Genomic DNA, 19,365 nt, shown 5'->3' with positions numbered 1-19,365 from the left:
TCAAAAATAAAATAAAAACTCCCAGGAGGAACGTTACAAACAAAAGTGAAAGGAATTTGAAGATAGTAAAAAGTATACAAGTTGAAAAAGAAAAACTTTTTTTTAGAATATCGCAAAAAACAGAAGAAAATAGTTGTTTCGATAAATCACACTTCCGGTTGCAGGTTTTTGACTGTGACGAAAGCGATAATACTAATAAAATTGATACTAAGTTTAAAGCCTTCTGCAATTTTCTGTTTTTGAAATACAAGCTTTTTTCGAATTTTGTGGACTTAAAACAAATATTTAAAACAAAAAATCAATTTCAAAAATATGATACGATTGCAACACTTCTTTTTTAATATGAGTTTAATGTCATATTACGTAATGAACCTAAAGTGTTCATATTCCAATACAAGAGTTCACATTCTCTCCAAATGAATGATTAACTCTACCGATTTGAACAGTCAAGCAATAGTGTGTGCAACCTGCTGCAAGTTTGCCGATGACATGCGGTTGACCCGTTTTACACCACTATGAATTTTAGACAGAAAATCTAATGACTGCCACCCACTTCCTAGCGACAATTTCCTTGTTTACTTTAATTTAAATTCATTTTATAAAATTAGCGCCATTGGTCACCTCTCAAGTGGCAAGTCTCATAATAATATTAAAAATATTAACTAATACTTAAAGAAGGGATTAGCTATGCGCTTAGCGTGTTAGATTCCCACGCGAAGGTCCCGAGTTCGAATCTAGCTGCTGACCCTTAGATTACTCTTTGTAGGAGCTTCTTACAGCTCACTGTCCGGTGAGTGTAACGAAAGAACACTGTCCAGAGGCACTGAAAAAAAACCTCCCGGCGCCAATAACCTCAGATGTTGTCGCGCCTTGAATCAATAATAATAATAATAATAAAATAATACTCACCGTCGGTGATTGAGCATAAAGTTGTTCCTTTTCTCCCAAACGAAATCCTTTACTTCTCATCCAAAAACGAAATTTACTATTTTCAGCACAATTTCTAATTTCTCCCTTCAACGTAGCCAATATTCGATTATATTTCTCAGCTGTAATTGTTTTAGTTTTAACACAACCAGAATAGTTTCTCAAAGCCCAACTCTGAAATGCAGCTCTAGAGTCCATATTTATCGTTTTGTATTTGCAGAACAGTAATTAGTTGATTTAAAATATTTTTTGTATTTAAAAATGGTCTGAAATTTAAGGGAAAAAAAATCTCTATTAGTTATGTAGAAAAAGATTTTTGGTTATCTAATCTTACCTGGTTAGAGTTTTTAGTTGTATGGACTATCGCAAAATCAATATCGTAAATTGCAAATCCAAAATATTGCCTAGAGACCCAGGATCCCTTTATTCCGCTGCCTTCTGCTAATCTAAAAAAAATTCATTCTCGCATTAGTCATTAATTTCAATTCGTACATGTAGCGTAATTGTTTTAGAAATAATCATGGCGAAAAATTTGAAAATTTACGAAAGGCTACGGCTATTATCAAAATCAGTTAGTTTCAATTAAGTATTTAAATGTAAGTTTACAATTTGGAAATACAAAAGAAATACATAAATCGGGACGGACAACCTAATTTAATTCCATGATTACTGTTTCTAAATAAAAGATAGATTTGTGATCCCAGTAGAATTATTAAGCCAACTTGAGACGAAAATTCATGGAAATACTATCACTATAATTGATTTTCATGTTCTTTTATTTGAGTATGTCAAGTTTCAGATTTGCAGCCATCACCAGTCAATGTTAGCTTCATCATTTTGCTCAGATAAAGGTATCAAGCTGAATATTTCAATCAACTCTTCGAAAAATCCTAATATAACCAATATCAGAAAAAAAAACTATTCATACTAACTTTCAGAAAAACTTTCTATTCTTGTTTCAAAGAATAAAACAGTGAACAAGTAATGCCGACAATAATGTCTACTTCATGTTCACGTAGACATTTTTGAATTTGAAGGAAGTTAATGCGAAGAAGCTGGTAATAGGATTGTGCAACTTATCTCTGAATAGAAAACATTGCAAACATGTATAAAATGTGTTATCATTACTTTCTAAAGTAGGACAGGTCCAAAGAGAACAGCGATTTCAATTCCGAACCAATACCAGTAGTACAAGATTGTAAATCTCTAATCCGTTACCATTACAAATACCTTTAAAAAGCAACCTTATCTTCATGGGAGCTCTTCTTTATTTTTTTGTCAAATTTATTAAAAAATGTATTCTTCTCTTAATCAGGTATCACTCGTATCAAAATTTACAATTTAGGTATTTGAATTCTAAACCTAAAAGAAAATTTTAACTATTTCCACCATTTTTTTCAGTAAAATTTAACAATAATTGCTTACTCAAAGTTAGAAGAAATGAATAAACTCGGAAAATTAAACTCGTTTCATGATCTTATCATCTGCACCATATCATTACCACCATTTGAAGTAAATAATGGCAGGTAACACATGGATAGGTTATTACCCACCAAAAATTGGACATGACTTTTTAACAGTTGGTACTGCGATCATCTTTCTTCAAGAGACACCTTCAGTGATAAAGCTGTAACGGAGTTCTTCCCCTAGGAGACATCTCCCCACACGATATCATTCTATTTTTATTTCAGGCATCAACAAATTCTCTTAAAATACTTTTTTTATAGGTGTGCGTTTGTCTAAATAGAAATTTAAAAAATTAAAACAGAAGAAAAATTGTAACCATTACGGATTAAGAAAATGTTAGGAATTTCCAATAAGTTCAATCGCCCTACAAAAGCAAAAGTAATCCTAGCCTTTAAACAATAACTGCAAAGATTTTTAAAAATCAAAGTGTGATTTCGAAAAAATAAAACTAATATTAATTACTACTAACTCAATTGTTTTAAAAATTTAGTCACAGGATTTACTAATCATCTCGTACTTACTTTTCTGTAACACAGCGATTTATGGTTACTACCTGAGAAATCTGAAATGAAGACAACATGAGTAAATAAAAACAAATTAAAAATAAAGTAGCCAAACAATTTACGAAAATTGTCTAATAATATTTTTAATATTTAAAGAAAAATAATTTCTTAAATATATAGATATATTGTATATAAAAATAGCAAATAAAATTAATGTCTAAAGAAGTCATGTGCAGCTAGCTGTTTCAAGTGAAACTGAACGAATAAATAAATACCCTAATACTATATAGAATAGAGTGGGGACTTAAAACGGGACCCCAGTGTACCCTCTATGAGTTGAAGGCGTACCCAAGAGCACCCTACTTAATGCCAAGGGCCCAATCTTAGCACCCTTTACTTTCTTAGCATTGGACCATCGAATACACAAAACTATGCGCCCATAGACCTCTATTTTCTCTTTTTAAACTACTTCTACTGGTAAATGAAAGGCCACGCCTCTAAAAATGGAGTCTGTTCCAAGGAGTTTGTGGCCAGGTGTTTAAACTTACCTTTCTTAAGCTGAGGTCTTGACCCTTCAAACTTGTATTTGTTTAGTTTATCACGATTACTATATGTAGTTGAGAAGCACAAGCACATTACTGCGAAAGATATTGTAATTTCTTTTTCGAAACGAAGAAAAAGATTGCATCATATTCGTTTGGATGATCTTCTTACTACTAAAAATCATTTCAATTTTAAAAGGAAGGATATTTTTCTTATACCCGAATTTTTTCGCAATCGGTATTGCTATATAAAATCAGAAATATGGTGATAATTGGACAAATTGACTGCTTTATACATTGACTTCTCAAGATGAGATTAATTTTTGTATTTTTTCATTTTTTACTATGAGATACTAAATTGATTTGAAGTGTTATCCAGGAACATTCAATTAGCACTTTTGGGAGAGGAAATGTGTAAGCTTCCTCTGTTGATCCGGAGCGTACACGATTGGTTAATTTTGTTCGGAAGACGTCCCAGAGAGGCCCTGAGGCAAGCCTGCCTGGGATAGGCGGGGTTAATTGGCAAGAGAAGCTCCCATATTATAATGTTCAATTAGGCATAGAAGTTTGCGCCAGGCTAAGGGATCCGTCTAAACTTTACCAAAAATTTGATTAAAATCCTATAAAGAATACCTTGAAAGAATGAACTTTCAGACTTCTGAAGAAGATTAGATCAGAATTCGGAACTTTTCCTGAAGGACCCTTCGGCTATTTTAGCAAAGAATCAGTTTATTCCAAATCACTGAAAGGCGTCACCTCAAGGTCACTTCTATTATTATTTTCTTATTTTGGAAAAATCATGTTTTTGAATGTAAAAACCAGTTGCTGTTTCTTCTAAGCAACTACTACTCAAAGTAAAAATAAAAATTGAGATCGCACTTCTCAAAAAAAGAACAACAGTCAATTCTGTGTGGAATAATTTTAGTTTTATCTTATAAATCCTGGCTTTTTCAATGAATTCTAAGGTTCAAGAAATCGTTCTACCAGGGCCGGCCCTTCTTCACATAAACTTTTGATCAATTTTGCATTATGAACTTTGAACAAAGTGTTCGTGGTTCAAAATGCACAAATGTAGAAATGCTAATTAAAACCGTTTGACAGGACAGGTTTAAGTTTTCATCGTCAAAAAATGCATAATAAAAGCATACTACTGAAAAACTCCTATCTTTGTCAAATGTTTCTTCTTTTTCTTTAAGTATATAACTGAATAGAACGGTCTTCGAGATTTCCGTTAAATTTCCCTCTCCCTTAAAATAGTTTAATTTTTTTTTATAGATACTAATTACTAGCAAATCTTTATAAAACACAAAAAAAAGGGGACCGATTAAGGTTAATACAAAAGGTAAAAAAATTAATGTTTGGCATGAATTTTTCACTTCAGCAAAATTCAAATTAAAAACATTTGAATTCGACTATCACAAAAAATAAATCTAATTGGCACCAATTAAGCTTAAATTCACCTTTTAAAATATCGTATTTGTCGTCCATTCACATGGTGAATTGAAATTTTTTAAATGAAAATGTTTACTGAAGCTAATACTTTTAATTTTTTTCATAATTATTAAAACTAAATAATTAGTAACTTTTCCGAAGCTTTAATATTTAAAATAATAATTCACTGTAACTTAAGTAAAATTAAAACGATTTATTTTCATAAGATGCCTCCTCTGTAACCGCTATTTCATGTTCAAGAAACGTTATATTCTAATATTTTTGAGCAGTCAGATAAATATATATCACTAGCCAGTAAAAGAATGCGCAGAGAGCCGTTGAAAAAAAAGGGTGTCAGTAAAAATGTTTCAGGTGGACAGAGAATCTACTTCTGAGAGAGGGTATTCTGTGAGATAACGGAGATACTGACCTCTGACCTATTTTTTTATTGTGTTTAGCTTCCCTGGACCCAGACTCTTCTCTCGCAACCCTTTCTTAATAGATACTTGTCCTTTTGGAACTAGGAAACTGGTTCTTCTGGGAATAAAAAATAAAAAGTATCCCTCCATCGACAATTTTAAAATTCTAAGGATATGTAATTTACCCATTGCAGTTTTAAAAGTAATAAGCTTGGAGTATTAAAATTTGTTTGTTTTATAATTCCATGAAATTATTCCTGAATATGCCAAATATATATTTATTATATCTGACAATACTACAAAAATAAAAAGATCTATAATAAATTCGGCATTTAGAAATAAATCATATTACTGGTTACTTAAATGATGAAAATAATCTAAAAATTTCTTTTGAAACTGTTAGAGAAAATATTTTTGGGGGTTAGAAAAATCTAAGGGTTCACTTTAACAGGTACAAGTTTAAGGAATTTTAATTCTTATGATCCTTTAAGATTCGTATTTAGCAATCATGTTTCAATTATGGAAAAGAAAAAAAATACCTGCGTATTTAGTGGCTAAGAGCCATAGATTTTTCTTAAATTCAGGCCTTATTTGTACAGCTTCTTCTTCTTCAACTAGTATTATTAACTGCTGATATAAAAATAAAAATTTTATACTTTAAGACAATCTTCTTGGATAAAGTTGTAAATGAAATTAGCAATATTAATGCTTTTTTTTTTTTTACATTTTTTTTGTTTTAATTGTCAAAACAAAAACCGTTATATTTAAACGTGCACCCCAAAGATCTCGCAAAATTAGTGCGTATGATAATCACCAGATCTAAGATGTTCCTTATAACGGTTTCAAACCGCAATTTTTACAACAAATTGAAATGAAACTGGCCAGTTCAAATATGAAAATAGTCTGTTCACAAATCTGATCTCCATTCAATAAAAATACGTGAAAAGACATGCAATTGTTACGTTCAAATGATAATATGCTAATAAAAATACAGGTACTAAATGGAATTTCAACTTGTTACATTAAATCTCCGACCTTGCCAAGGCCATAGAGATTGGTATCATAATAAATAATAGATCAAAGGTTAAAAACGTACCATCTTCGTCCACCCCCTAGCGTTGTCTCCCCCGTAACGATTCATGCCATCACACCTGGTTCTTTTCACTTCTGTTGTCCTCCTACCATTTATTAACATAATCATTCCACCTGATACCCCTTCTTTTTTTCCTTCATTTTTTAGTAGTCCTGCTTTCTTCTCCTTACAAAACATATTTGACGAAACCTAAAATTTTTTATTTAATAATTCTAAACTGTCAAAAAATCATAAACACAAATTATCCTCTAATAATACTAATTAAAAATCTTTCATTCTTCTCAAAATCTAATCCTACTGCATGTCCCGGTATAGAACCACAATGTGGGCTTACTTTTCTCTTTATTAAGAAAGAAATTAAATTATAAAACAAAATGTTTGCTTCTGTATTGTTCTCTACTGTTCACTAAAACTTGAAAACACTAATGTCTGTACAAAATTAAATCTAAGAAAAAAAATAAAACAATAAATCATGCTTACGAAAACAAAAGTTAATTAGTAAAACTTTTTAAAACTTTATCTGAAACTAGTAGTTTCAAACTACGCTCTTTGGCACATCTTGTGAGAGATTTTAAAGAGAGACATGTTCTGAAAAATTCTTTTTCCGTAAATACCGAAACTTGGTAATTTATTTTGAACTTTGCGATTTGCTTCCCCTCTCCCTCCCCAAAGAAAACTGCGAATATTTTCTTTAAAATGCGCCTTTTGAATTTACTCAAAACCTAGGGTTCAAAATCTTCAATACTTACAATTTGTCTTTCAATAATTCTAACTATTTGGAGAACTTAATTAGATACTTAGCATTTTATTGGGACCATTTGCCAGCTTAAAAATGCATCTTTAGTTTGATGTCTAATTTTGAATTGCACCTTCTAGTAATTTTGTTCGAATGTTAAAATACTAGATCTAAGGCAGTTTTTCTTATTTAGCCTCCAGATAAGTGTAGTTCTCCACTCATGTATGTGGATTCTGCTCAAAGACAATACATTTTAAAAAAGCTAGCCTTCAACTTCTTTGGAAAAGCAAGGACCTTTAGAGAAAACCAAGTGGTTATTTCGAATGGAAAAACCTTTTCTATTCGTTAATTTTCCAGCCAGAAGGTTCGTTCATTAATTTGGCCATGCATATCTTTGCTTTCCAGTTGTATTACTGCTTAATTATTGACGTCGTTCTAGTTGAGGTATAGTAAAATAATATTATTTTTTAATTCCGATGAATGTGACCCCCTCGAAGGGGGAAGTGGATTAGCCATTTTTTCCAGGATCTTAGTGTCCTCGCAAGTATCCCAGTACATCAACTCGAAAAACCCTTACACTGGCCCCCAAACACTGTAACAATACATAGGGCCTAAAGAGTTGATTGATATATTAAATTATTTGGGTTTAGCGAACCCGCGGGTAAAATCTAGCTCATTATCTCACACAATTACTATTCGTACACATTTAACGCTTTACAGAGCTCCACATTTTGCGCACAAACACTACTTTTTAGAGAGCCAAAATAGCATTTTTAGGTTGCAGTGGATCAGATTTATAGTTAATTAAATATACAAGTTGCTTATTGCCTTAATTGAAAATTGAAAATTTAAAAAATAATTCAATGGGCTTCACTCTTTTTTTCACACGTGTAAGGTGGAGGAAAAATGGTACATTAAAACCAAAAAATGTACCACTTCTTTCTTCGAGAAAGTTTGATGGTGAATTTACAGCATTTCCAAAACATCTGTCCCCTAGTATTTCTCTCTGGTCACTGACAAACGTAACTTTGATATGTACGTTATCCGTAGGTTCACCCCAGTAATTCCAAATAAAATAACCACTATCTACTATATGTATACTATAATAACAATAAACTCATTCCTCTAGCTCGAGCTGTAGCGTCTCAGCTGATCAAGGAAATTAGGAAAGATCTCCTTGAAATCCCTCCGGTAACTGGACTCTGGATCGACCAGGATAAATTTATATGACGTATTAATCTGGCCTTACGCCTTTTTGCAAGACAAGATAAAAAGGGCTCAGAAAAATCACAGGATGTCCTACATTCTGGTTTGGAGCATACGGCGATGGTGGAGGGAAAACGTTCCTTATATCCCGTCTGATTTTATGTATATAAATACTTTATACACCCCTTACACAACTGTCCTACCGGACAGTTTTAATGAATATGAATGTTTTGTAAGAAGAGATTTTATCATTTCTTTGCTTTAACGTTAACTCTAAATAAAAGTTGCTTACCCAAAAAGAAAAACAAAATTTACTGAATAATACCGTAGTTAAACGAACAAATAAAACATTGTTGAGTACACGTACTGTGTATTTCTTGAATATAATAAAAATCTAAAACCACATCTACAAAGGTAAGAAATTGAAAAAAAAAAAAATTGCATCTGTAACACTGTTTATATGTTGCCCACTTTAAAAAAACCAGTACTTCTAAATAGATTGGTTTAAACGGTCAATAGAAATTCAATTGTACAAACCTATAAGATACTCTGTAGTAAATGTATACTATAAGGGATTCTGTATTAGGTAGTTCTCTCATGAGGTCACATCACAGAGGTCGTATAATCAAATAGTGGACAGATTCCAGTTTCACTTTGTGGTCCACTCCTGGTACTGGACAGCAACCCTTTCTGTTTCTCTAGCACTGCTACAGAAACTTGTGAGTCCGGTTTTCCAATTGGTCCAAACAGCCTCTTCTGTTTAACACACAATATAAGTATTAAGTCTTAATTAAATGTTCTGTTCATGTGGGGAGGGTTATTATTATTTTTTTGTAATTACGCTTAACGTAAACAAACTACCAAGGTTTTAAACAACAATAACGCATTATCAACTAAAAATAAAACTTTTATCGCCTTTTATTCACAAACATTTGGATTTTTTTACTTTCCCACAACTCCTGATTCCGCCAAATGAGAAAACAAAAAATCAGGCGTGAACACTGAAACATCTTTCTCTTCCTTCAATTTATTATTATAATAATTATAAAATTTATTAAATCTTTGACTTTTTTCCAAAAAAAAATTGTCATCTATTTTATACATGTGCATGAAGTAACCCAGTTAAAGGAGGCGTAACATCCCAGCGCCCGCACCCTCACTAAAATCAATATTTCTTAAGAAAAAGTTTCAAACTAAAAAGATATGGCTAACGTACATCATGATGAAGTTCAAACTTTAGCTAATACATAGAAAAATAAAACAGATCACACTTCTGGAGGACTGTGACATTATTCCTACCCTGAATTTTGGTTACAAATATTATACCTTCTTTTAAAAGAATCTCTAAAATATAAAAATTCATTTAGTAAATTGGTAATTCCAGTTGACAGATTATCTTCGAATTCGGAATTTCACTCTTAATTTAATTCTTATTGATATATATGTATGTATATCACGCGATGTGGCCGTACTTGTAGCGCTATAAAAGAAAGCTTCTTTCACCTAAAAATATCTTGATATATTTTTTCTAGGAAATGCTTTTAAAAAAAGTCTTCGGGTGTGTAATTGGAATACCATGTTAAAAAAAAAATCCTTGTAAGCAATTTCAATTCTTTAAAAGTACGAATCCGGTTGACAGATTTTGTCGAAAAGAATGCTGTTGGATTTTTAAGATGGCACCCAAGCCAAATATCAAATTCGAAAACTGACCACATACAGATTTACAGTCCATATTGAAAAACATATTTTTCGTACTCAAAACATTTTTCATCTTCACCTTCAAGTGAAAAACTTACTATGTTCACGGTTATGTTAACTGAGATAGGCCATTTGAAATTTTCTTTTATACAGGGTGTGTACAGAGGAGTGGTCGAAACTTCAGGAGGTAATTCAGCAGCTCAAATGCAACAAAAAATATTCTATTCACTTTGACCTGAATATCAATAGTGTCCAAGATATTTGCATTTTTAACTTTTCCGTCGATATTCGCGTTTTTCACCATAAAAACGGCCGTAACTTTTCTATCCTTTATCCTACAACAAATCTGCTTATCCCAAACGAAAGAGCATTAAATTTCCTATAATTTTGCTTAAAGCGAGCCTCAAAACGTTTCTTTTAACAATGAAATTTTTACTTTTATGTCTAAAAAATTCATTCTCGATGATTTTTGTTAAAATTTTGAACTGCATTTTTTCAATGATTAATTGAACTTTCAACTTTCGGATATTTAAAGGAATAAAGGAGAAACTCTTGAGTTTAATCTAACAAATTAAGCAAACATTTCGTTCTTCTGTCACTAAAATGTATGAAAGATCCATTTTTTGTTTTTGTTTTACGTGATTACGCTATTTATAAAAGCAAATAAAGAAAGAATACTTGAAAAACGAACAATTAATGAGCAAAGAACAAAACAAGGGCATCTTTTAGCAGTAAGATTAACACACATTTATATAACTAATAATGTTCTGGAACTACAAGGATTTTCGTTTGTTTTTATTATTATTAAAAAGAATGATTTTCTAATTATTTTCTCATTTCTTGTTTGTAATCAATAAATAATTGATTCTAGTAATTCAATTCAGTTTTAGTCTTAGATATCTGTTGTCGGTTTTCTTTTCAAGCAGGTAATGTTTTAGGTTTCCTTTTTCTTTTTTTTGTCGTCAACTAGCAAAAAGTTGTTCCAGGGCCAAAAGAGAAGTGTGTTCAAATTATATTAGTGAATATAATATACATGAACCAATCCCCGTTTCTTTTAGATCTCAATTAGTTGTACTCAGACAATTGCAAATTCATTGATGCTACCTAGAACTGTGATTAAAATCATAACACATTATCAGGAAAGTAAAAGATCGAGATTTCATTTTTTGTTTTAGAAGTATGCTTCCAAAAGCCAACATTCATAATAATGATATTACACATAATTTTAATGACCATCTAATGAGTATAAATTTCAAAAAATTCTAGTAGACTATTTTCAGTAATCAACAACAGAAAATAATTGTGAGAACTCTCACATAACTTCCACTTACCTACTACCATTTTCAGTTTTCTTCTAATAATTTTATTGAATAATGTAATCTGTAATTGATAGATAAAAACAAATTTCCTTTTATGAAATCTTTAACTTTACTTTTCTTTGGTAGAATCGGCAAAAAAAAAAATGCCTGCTAGGATAGAGTAATTACAAAATAGTGTTCAAAAATGCTACTTGGTTGCAGCACTTGCTTGATAAAGAACATAACCTTCCTCTCTAACGATGCCAACCTTCAATTAATCCCGCCATATTTCATAAATATGTTTCTTTAACTTCTTTCAGTATTTTATTTCAGTAACTCAAAATTTGTCTTAAATTGACTAGATTTAGTTAAGTTCATTCGTTGGAATATAATGGGAATTTTAGGATTGTCTAAACTGATTGCTGATATAGCACCACACGCAATTAAGGAAAATGAAATTAAAAACTACTTCGGTAAGTACTTACTAATTTTCATTTTGAATTCGGTTACGCAGCTTGTTCTCAAACAGTCATCCTCATACATATAAGCTAATACTATTTCTTTTTATCAGTTGTATACGATATTTAAAAAAAAATGATTTCTATTGTAATCGTAAACAGAATTAGTTTTGGTGTTTTAGGCAGGAAAGTTGCAATTGATGCTTCTATGTCTCTATACCAGTTTTTAATAGCAGTGAGAAGTGAAGGCCAGCAACTTACTTCTGCCGACGGGGAAACCACTAGGTAAAAGTTTCATTATCTGAAGAAGAGGGAACTCGTTAGCGTTGATTCCCATGCATGCTCTTGGTTCTCTGTACAGAATTCCTTGGTTTGATTCTTTCTCAGTTTGTTAATGATTCGTTTCTAGCCACCTTATGGGTACTTTCTATAGAACGATTCGTTTAATTGAAAATGGAATAAAGCCAGTGTTCGTGTTTGACGGAAAACCACCCAAAATGAAGTCTGGTGAGCTGGAAAAGCGTGCAGAAAGAAGGGAAGAAGCACAGAAAGAACTTGAAAAAGCTACTGAAGCTGGTAATTATCACTATATTTCTTCTAGAAGGGTTAAGAAGTAATGCAGAAATTTATTTTATTTTACCTACTTACAGGTGACGCAGGTTTAATAGACAAATTTAACAGAAGATTAGTGAAAGTAACCAAACAGCATTCAGAAGAATGTAAAGAACTATTAAAATTAATGGGAGTTCCATATGTTGATGTTAGTTATCAATTATTTTTATCATTGCCAAATTAAAAATAAAATATTCGATCATGAGGATGAATCAAATTCTACGCCACGAAAAAATAGTGACACTTAAGCGAACTTGGACAAACTTGCAGTCCCGAACTGTGTCATTTAAGAACCACAGAGATCCCAAAAAGTACAAATCGAATAAATAAACAAGGGGGACGCCTAAACATCTCAAACTGTTAAATCTGCTGAACTAAAGGATCCTGAACCATTAAACGCTCAAAGCAATCCGTCGAGAGATAAGTATGAGTTTTCCTGTATTTCACAAATTCTATACTAAACCCATTGTGTAGAAATGTCTATTTACAACACAATACCCAGTAATAGGTCCAACCAGAGAAATGTCCTTGAGATTCATCTGATATTTGTCAATTATGAATAATATGAAAAGTAATTAAAAGAAAGGGGAAACAAGTTCGGGATCACAGAGGCAAGAAAAGCACCATTTGACTCCAACCTATCTCTTTTTCTAATTCCATATGACTAAGAAACAAGACAATTATTAGCGATTTATTTCGTTGCTATATTTAAATATTTTCTAATTTCAGGCTCCTTGTGAAGCTGAAGCCCAATGTGCTGCTTTGGTAAAAGCTGGCAAAGTTTTTGCAACAGCTACAGAAGATATGGACGCTTTAACATTTGGTACCAATGTCTTATTACGTCATCTTACTTTTTCAGAAGCAAGGAAAATGCCTATTCAAGAATTTCATCTTGATAAAGTACTTAGTGGTTTAGAAATGGATATGAATCAGGTAATAAGTTCATTACCGTTCGGGTGTACTATACACGATTCTATTGGGAGTATTTTGATTAAATTCTTATTTAATTATCGACGTTCAAGGGCTGCGTATTTCTCTTTCTCGAGTTTAACTGATGCAGGCATGACCTGGTTTTTTACCTGAATTACTTAAAACTTTTATTTTTAGATGATAGATCTATGCATATTATTGGGCTGTGATTATGTACCTTCCATTCGAGGTATCGGCCCAAAGAGGGCGATAGAATTGATTAGGCAGTATAAAAATATAGAAGGAGTATTAGAAAAGATAGATTCCAAAAAGTACGGAATTCCAGACAATTGGGAATACGATGAAGCTAGAAAATTATTTAAAGAACCAGAAGTTCAAGATCCTGTAGACATTGAAGTTAGTTGATTTTATGCGATTTTCAACTTTTCAATGAAGTTATAAATTGAACATTTTTATTTTTTCAATTTTGTTTAAATTTTTTAGTTAAAATGGACAGATCCTGACGAAGATGGGTTAGTTAAGTTTTTATGTGGTGATAGAAATTTTACTGAAGATCGAGTAAGGAATGGTGCGAAGAAATTACTGAGAGGAAAACAATCTAGTACCCAAGGGAGACTGGATGGATTCTTTAAAGTTCTTTCTACCACACCAGCTGCGCCTGCTGCTAAGAGAAAGGTTAGATCTTAATACTAATTTTTTAATATTTGATTTAATATTTATTCAGAATATGAACATTATAGTTTATCTCTGGTATTCTCTACACTTCTAGTTTTTTTTGTTAGCCTTCTTATTTTTAATAATCTTTTTTGGATCTTCTGTTCTTTGCTAATAGATTTTCTCATTTATTAATCTGTTAATAAAAACTTTCTTTTAGTTTTTGTATTAGTAAACCTTAACTGTGCTGTATAAATATTAAAGTATATGATAAGTACTGTGGAGTATCATTGCTTTAGACATAAGAATTTACTTGACTTGTCTCTGTAAAATTAATTTTTGAACTTAGTATTACTGTTAGAGTAATAGCTCTGTAGAAATTGTATTTATTGTACTTACCTCTTTGAACCCTTTTGCCAGAAGGGTGTGACACATTTCCTTAGTTCTAGCTTGACATAATTATGTGAGTTTTAAAAAAGTAGAAGAATTTAAAGGAAATTATTTGAAAAACTGATTTGGAATTGATCTCATTTTAAAGTTTTCTAGTTAATGAATAAATATTTAGCTGTTTTGAATAGCTTAATTTCTATTTTAATCCAAGTTAATAAATTTTATGTTTGCTTCCCTTGGATATATGTAAATATTTATGAATAATAAACAAGTATTGATGCATTTCAGGCAGATGACAAGAAAAACAATAAGTCAAAGCGAGGGAAACCGAATGGAAAAGGAAAACCTAAATAGATGTTAAAGTTTTTTTAAAGACTTCAGTCTATACAATAACTGTACAGAATATAGTTTTTAATTTTTTTTTTAACATAATTAAGTTATATAATTCAATTTTTTTTTTACAAATAAGTTTCTAAATTATAAAGTTAAATATGATGTTTTGTAAGATTGATTTAGAAACGATCTCATTCAAAAGATTTCTTGTTAATAAATAATTATTGAACTAATTATTTTGTCGAACTTAATTTCTATTTAATTATTAAAACAAACAAAATAAAAATATATTTTCACACATGAGCTAACAATTTCAATTCTTTCAATGGAGGAGAGTAAAAAAATAAATAATTTATGGATTATTATTACAAGGCATCTTACTCTTAAAGGCTTAAAATGTATAGTCATCTCGACATTTCGGCGTTTTTTACAATGCAAACGCTTAACAATGCCACAGGGAGCTCTAAATTGAAAAATTGAAATTGTAAATTTTGCTTTGGACCACCTCCTAGTTGCAGGTGGGAATGGTGACGAATATTTTAAAAGTGATATCTCTTTTTTGATCTTTTAAATTGTTAGAATTGAGGTTGTGAGCGACTTATTTCTGGTAAGCTGAATTCGAGCCTTCTACATTACAAAGGAGAGGAAATCACTACGAAAATTTAAACAGGATTTTAGATGGTAAATTACGGATCTACCTTTTTTTTAATCCCCCTTAGAATGAATAGTTTACCAAAATCAAGTATCAGATTTATTTTATATTGGATACAGAAAATTTGATGTTGGCAATAAAAGTGGAAAAAAAATGAAGCTGAGCGGATGGCTTTTGTCTGGTCGCATTTAAGCTTTGAATTTTTCATAATGTCCGGTTTTCAAAAAATTCGCGAAAAAAATTAGGAAGCTACCGCTTTCACTAAGCTTTTTCTTTGAGCTTCAAATTGAATGAAACATTTTCAACATTTAAATAAATTTATTACATTACAAAAGTCCATCATACAAGTTTGAAACAACGGAAGCATCAATGGGTGATGAATGTACAAACTCAGTCAAAATATCCAATTCTAATTTTCTAACTTCGTTTAATCTTACAAAATAAAAAAGAGAATTGCCATCAATTACTTTAGATTTTTTTTTAGTCCAAAATGCAGATGGCACATTTTGTTTGGTTCTTTTTATTTTAAAGAATTTTTTAAAAAAATGTAAAAAGATAAGAAGTCACGTTAATCTGTATACAAAATACCATTATCATTTAATATACATTTAATTAATTTTTTAATAATTATAAATGTTTTAATGATCACCAAGGACGTATCCCTGTCCCCACTGATGACGTCTTGGACCTCCAGTTGCAGCAGCACCAGAACCCGGTTGTCCAAAACCGGGATTCATTCTTTGGGACGGAAACCAACTATAGCTGCAAAGTAATTATTTATATTAATTTGAATCTCACTACAAATCTTTGGAAATTTCATTAGAAAATTGTCAATTTTCAAATGAAAACACGAGAAATCATAGAATTTCAAAATGTAAGCCTTTCTCAAGACATAATACCAACTACTAGGTATACAAAAAATAATTTAACTTACAACAATGACGGTGTTTGTATAAGCTGAGGACCACCCATTTCTTGTGGATATTTGAACATCAAAAAGTAGTAGATATGTCCTATTAAAATGCCCACAAGTTCCATAATTCCTCTAGAAAATATAATTATATATATTAAAAATACTTCAGATTAATTAGTGAATTACAACAAGAATGTCATAGCTATAAAAAGGAACCAATTGTAAGCCAAGAGCATGTCGCACCTACTGGCTAAAACTTGGGAATCACAGCTTGATTATTGTTTTAGTTCTGTAAAAAATGAGCTGGAATAGACATGAGATACGACGCTAGCGCAATAACTAACCAATTGAAAACAGTTCCAATTAAGAATATCTAGGAATTTCATTCCACCAACGCAATCAAGGAATTCTACAAAGTTAAAAATTGAGAACAAGTTTCTAGGCAGCTTTCTCATCATGGGTAAGTAGTTGAAGGATGTAACTAATACTATCTTATTTCGATTTTCAAAGATATAGGTAATCAGTTCAGCAAAAATCTTATATTAAATTTTCTCCAAAGATGTTTATTACAAAAAATTTATAAGATCCACCTCCTCCTTAAAGAAAAAGATAAACAAATGCAAAAATATAAGAGAAAAAAATATGATAAAATGAAATTATTACCCTCCCATGACGATTGAGTTGAATGCTAATAACACCCAAGGTAAGTACATTGCTTTGAATCTTGAGCCAAACCAAAAGCTAACGACTACATCTCTGTTCAACTGACACCATATGTACAGCACCGAAAGCACCATTGGGTCCATAAGTAGCTGAAACAAGCAAAGTTTGTGAAATTAATTATATATACAGGCAAACGAGTATAATTCAGAAATATGGTATTTTAAAAATGTATTTACAACGAACCTTTTTTCATTCTACTTAGAAATAACTACCAGACAACATTAGCTTCAGTTCGTAATCATAGACAATTTCAAGCTTTGTAAAGAATATTTTACAAGTTTTTTAGTAACCTTTATTTTATTTTTTTTACTAGTAATAGCTTTTTTAAAATGTTTATTTTCTAGTTAATACTCCTTGAGAATACGACTGAGCTACAATATTAAGTGTTGGGTTCTAAATGCTGATAATAACATTGCTTTTATAAAACGTATTGTTTTCTTACTTCCGGCAGGTTTTGGATTTTCAATCTGATTACGGATTCATATCTCTACATGAATCAACCTCTGATGGAGATAGTTCAGAAATGAGAAAAACAAATATTACGACGGATAAAATCAACTTCATTTACAGTATATCCAATACAATCTATTTTGTGACCGTTAAGTAAGGAGTTTGTTTTAATTATTTAAGTTTACTTGAAGAGAAGCTAAGTTTTTTCTTATGACTACGTTAAAACACTGTTCCATTGTTGCAAGGAAGGTTAAATAAATCTCGTTTAGTACTCTAGCATGGCAAAGAAACCTTTGAGTTTATGTTTGGTTATCCTTATTACTCTTATCACTATTTAAAGCCAACTAACCAAGATACGTAATCAGAAAATGTTAGTGGTAAAGCAATTCTTTCACAGCCCACTTCTTAACTATTTCAAAATTTATCATTTAAATGTCTATAAATATATGGGCCAAATTAATATAAACATGAAAAATATTTTAATAAAATTTAGGTAAATTTCTTTGTTTAATAAATTCTCCTAGATCTAGGTTTTTCTGGCCTCAGGAAAAAATCTAATTAACTCTAGTTAACGAAAACTTACTGGAATTTCAAGGGCCAATCCAATAATGACAGAAACCATCCAATTAAAAAATAGAAGGAAAAAGTAATCAGCAGGCCTTCCACCAAACTGTCCTGGAAAGATAAATAATTATTTCTTTGGCGCGTTTTTGACTCAAATAAAAAAAAGAAAAAAGGCGAGCTCAAAAGATCTAGACTTCAAAGTCATGGTTCATTTTTATTATAGAAAGCTTTTTCCATGAATGGAAAATGCATATTAACATCAAGCTATCTTTTTCTACCAATAAATGTAATTTATGTACTTTCTGACTGCCATTGATAAATCTGACTTTCGATACTTTTACCTGATTCATTCTCGTAGAATTTACATAAGGAACGGTTTTTTTTTTAGTACCTCTTTATTAATTTATTATACTACTGTCTTGCAATCTACAAGTGATGAAATGGTACCAGATGACGCATAAGACAGAATATTCTGACTAGGGATTTTAGCAGTAGAATTTATTTAGTTAAACAAATAAAACAGCATTTCAAGATTATTTATGCAAAAGTAAATATTCCATTTTGAATTGGTACAAAAATGTAAATAATATAACTGAGCTTTGAATAAAAAGTTACACATCCCTTCCAAGAATAATCATTTTAAAATATGCATGATTGCTACTAATTGTGAGATAAATGAATGAGCAGGCTATTGAAATAAGCCGACTCGGAAAATAAAAAACTCAGGAAGACAAACAAAAGCATACCTGTTTCCAAACGTAATGAATAATTATATAGAAAATAACAGTTTATTAAAAAATGAAATCCAGTCGACGGCGTGAGTGGATAATAAAATAATGCAGTAAATGGTCTCCATATCTGAAACATTTCATTATGCACCAATATTAAGTGAGTAGCAAACTTTCAAACATTAAAAAATACAAACACTGAAATGAAATTACCTGAAAATTCTTTATAAATGGCTCATAAAGAAGTATTACTTGATGAGGTTTAAAAAATCCAAATCTACCTAAAAGTGTAAATACTAAGGAGAGACTAAGCCAGCTCCTTGTAAAAACTGGTAGAGATCTATACCAAGTACCTATGTCACTCATTGTTTATGTTCATTAATCTAACAATAAATTAACACAATTATTAGCCTCACATGAAATTTATGAACTCATTGTGATAATCTAACACATTCTACCTACTACTCATTCGATTTCGGTTACGGTGGTTCAATTTTGCTTAGAAAATAAATCGATTATAGGACGAATTCGATAAAAAAGTATGAACATAAAATCAAATTTTTAAAAATGTTTTTGTATTCATGCATTATATAAAAATAAATTATAGACAAAAAAAAAAGTGAATTTGTTTATTTAGC

The 19,365-nt window shown here is 30.8% G+C and overlaps 4 protein-coding genes across 16 annotated transcripts in view; 2 read left to right on the top strand and 2 right to left on the bottom strand.

Annotated features, from left to right (window-relative positions):
- LOC141456096 (nucleolar protein 4-like) overlaps positions 1–9,318 on the bottom strand; it is a 79,161-nt gene extending 69,843 nt beyond the window's left edge. Inside the window, exons 1-7 of one of the 13 annotated variants that reach the window (XM_074131750.1) lie at positions 9,186–9,317; positions 8,862–9,080; positions 6,386–6,571; positions 5,829–5,919; positions 5,301–5,407; positions 2,916–2,956; positions 910–1,373 (exon numbers count right to left, since the gene is read on the bottom strand). In XM_074131750.1, coding sequence (XP_073987851.1) covers positions 910–1,125 — 216 coding nt within the window. In that variant the 5' untranslated portion in view covers positions 1,126–1,373; positions 2,916–2,956; positions 5,301–5,407; ... (2 more) ...; positions 8,862–9,080; positions 9,186–9,317. Of the gene's footprint in view, positions 1–909; positions 1,374–2,157; positions 2,290–2,352; positions 2,371–2,915; positions 2,957–3,445; positions 3,614–5,300; positions 5,408–5,828; positions 5,920–6,385; positions 6,572–8,861 lie in introns of those variants that run through there. The other 12 variants (XM_074131751.1, XM_074131752.1, XM_074131757.1 and 9 more) reach the window with 12 other exon arrangements.
- Positions 1–19,365, top strand: part of Hel25E (ATP-dependent RNA helicase 25E) — a 205,016-nt gene that overhangs the window by 147,816 nt on the left and 37,835 nt on the right. The gene's annotated exons all lie outside the window — the stretch shown is intronic.
- Fen1 (Flap structure-specific endonuclease 1) lies at positions 11,559–14,931 on the top strand. Its single transcript, XM_074131769.1, has 8 exons — positions 11,559–11,793; positions 11,961–12,063; positions 12,188–12,354; positions 12,429–12,538; positions 13,120–13,323; positions 13,498–13,716; positions 13,804–13,995; positions 14,653–14,931. The coding sequence occupies exons 1-8, from the start codon at positions 11,712–11,714 to the stop codon at positions 14,716–14,718; spliced, it is 1,143 nt and encodes a 380-aa protein (XP_073987870.1). The 5' UTR covers positions 11,559–11,711; the 3' UTR covers positions 14,719–14,931.
- Positions 15,918–19,189, bottom strand: Der-1 (derlin 1). The gene is made up of 6 exons (XM_074131775.1): positions 18,941–19,189; positions 18,746–18,857; positions 18,019–18,110; positions 16,926–17,074; positions 16,284–16,394; positions 15,918–16,111 (listed from the first exon to the last, which is right to left on the bottom strand). Exons 1-6 carry the CDS (start codon positions 19,091–19,093, stop codon positions 15,988–15,990), a joined length of 741 nt encoding a protein of 246 aa, XP_073987876.1. The 5' UTR covers positions 19,094–19,189; the 3' UTR covers positions 15,918–15,987.

The sequence above is a fragment of the Rhodnius prolixus genome, unplaced genomic scaffold, assembly GCF_049639745.1.
Source record: "Rhodnius prolixus isolate KJV_2025 unplaced genomic scaffold, Rpr scaffold_4, whole genome shotgun sequence".
In the NCBI taxonomy this organism is placed as follows: Eukaryota; Metazoa; Arthropoda; class Insecta; order Hemiptera; family Reduviidae; genus Rhodnius; species Rhodnius prolixus.
The sequence above is the reverse complement of the archived record's forward strand: the minus strand, read 5'-3'. Positions and strand labels throughout refer to the sequence as shown.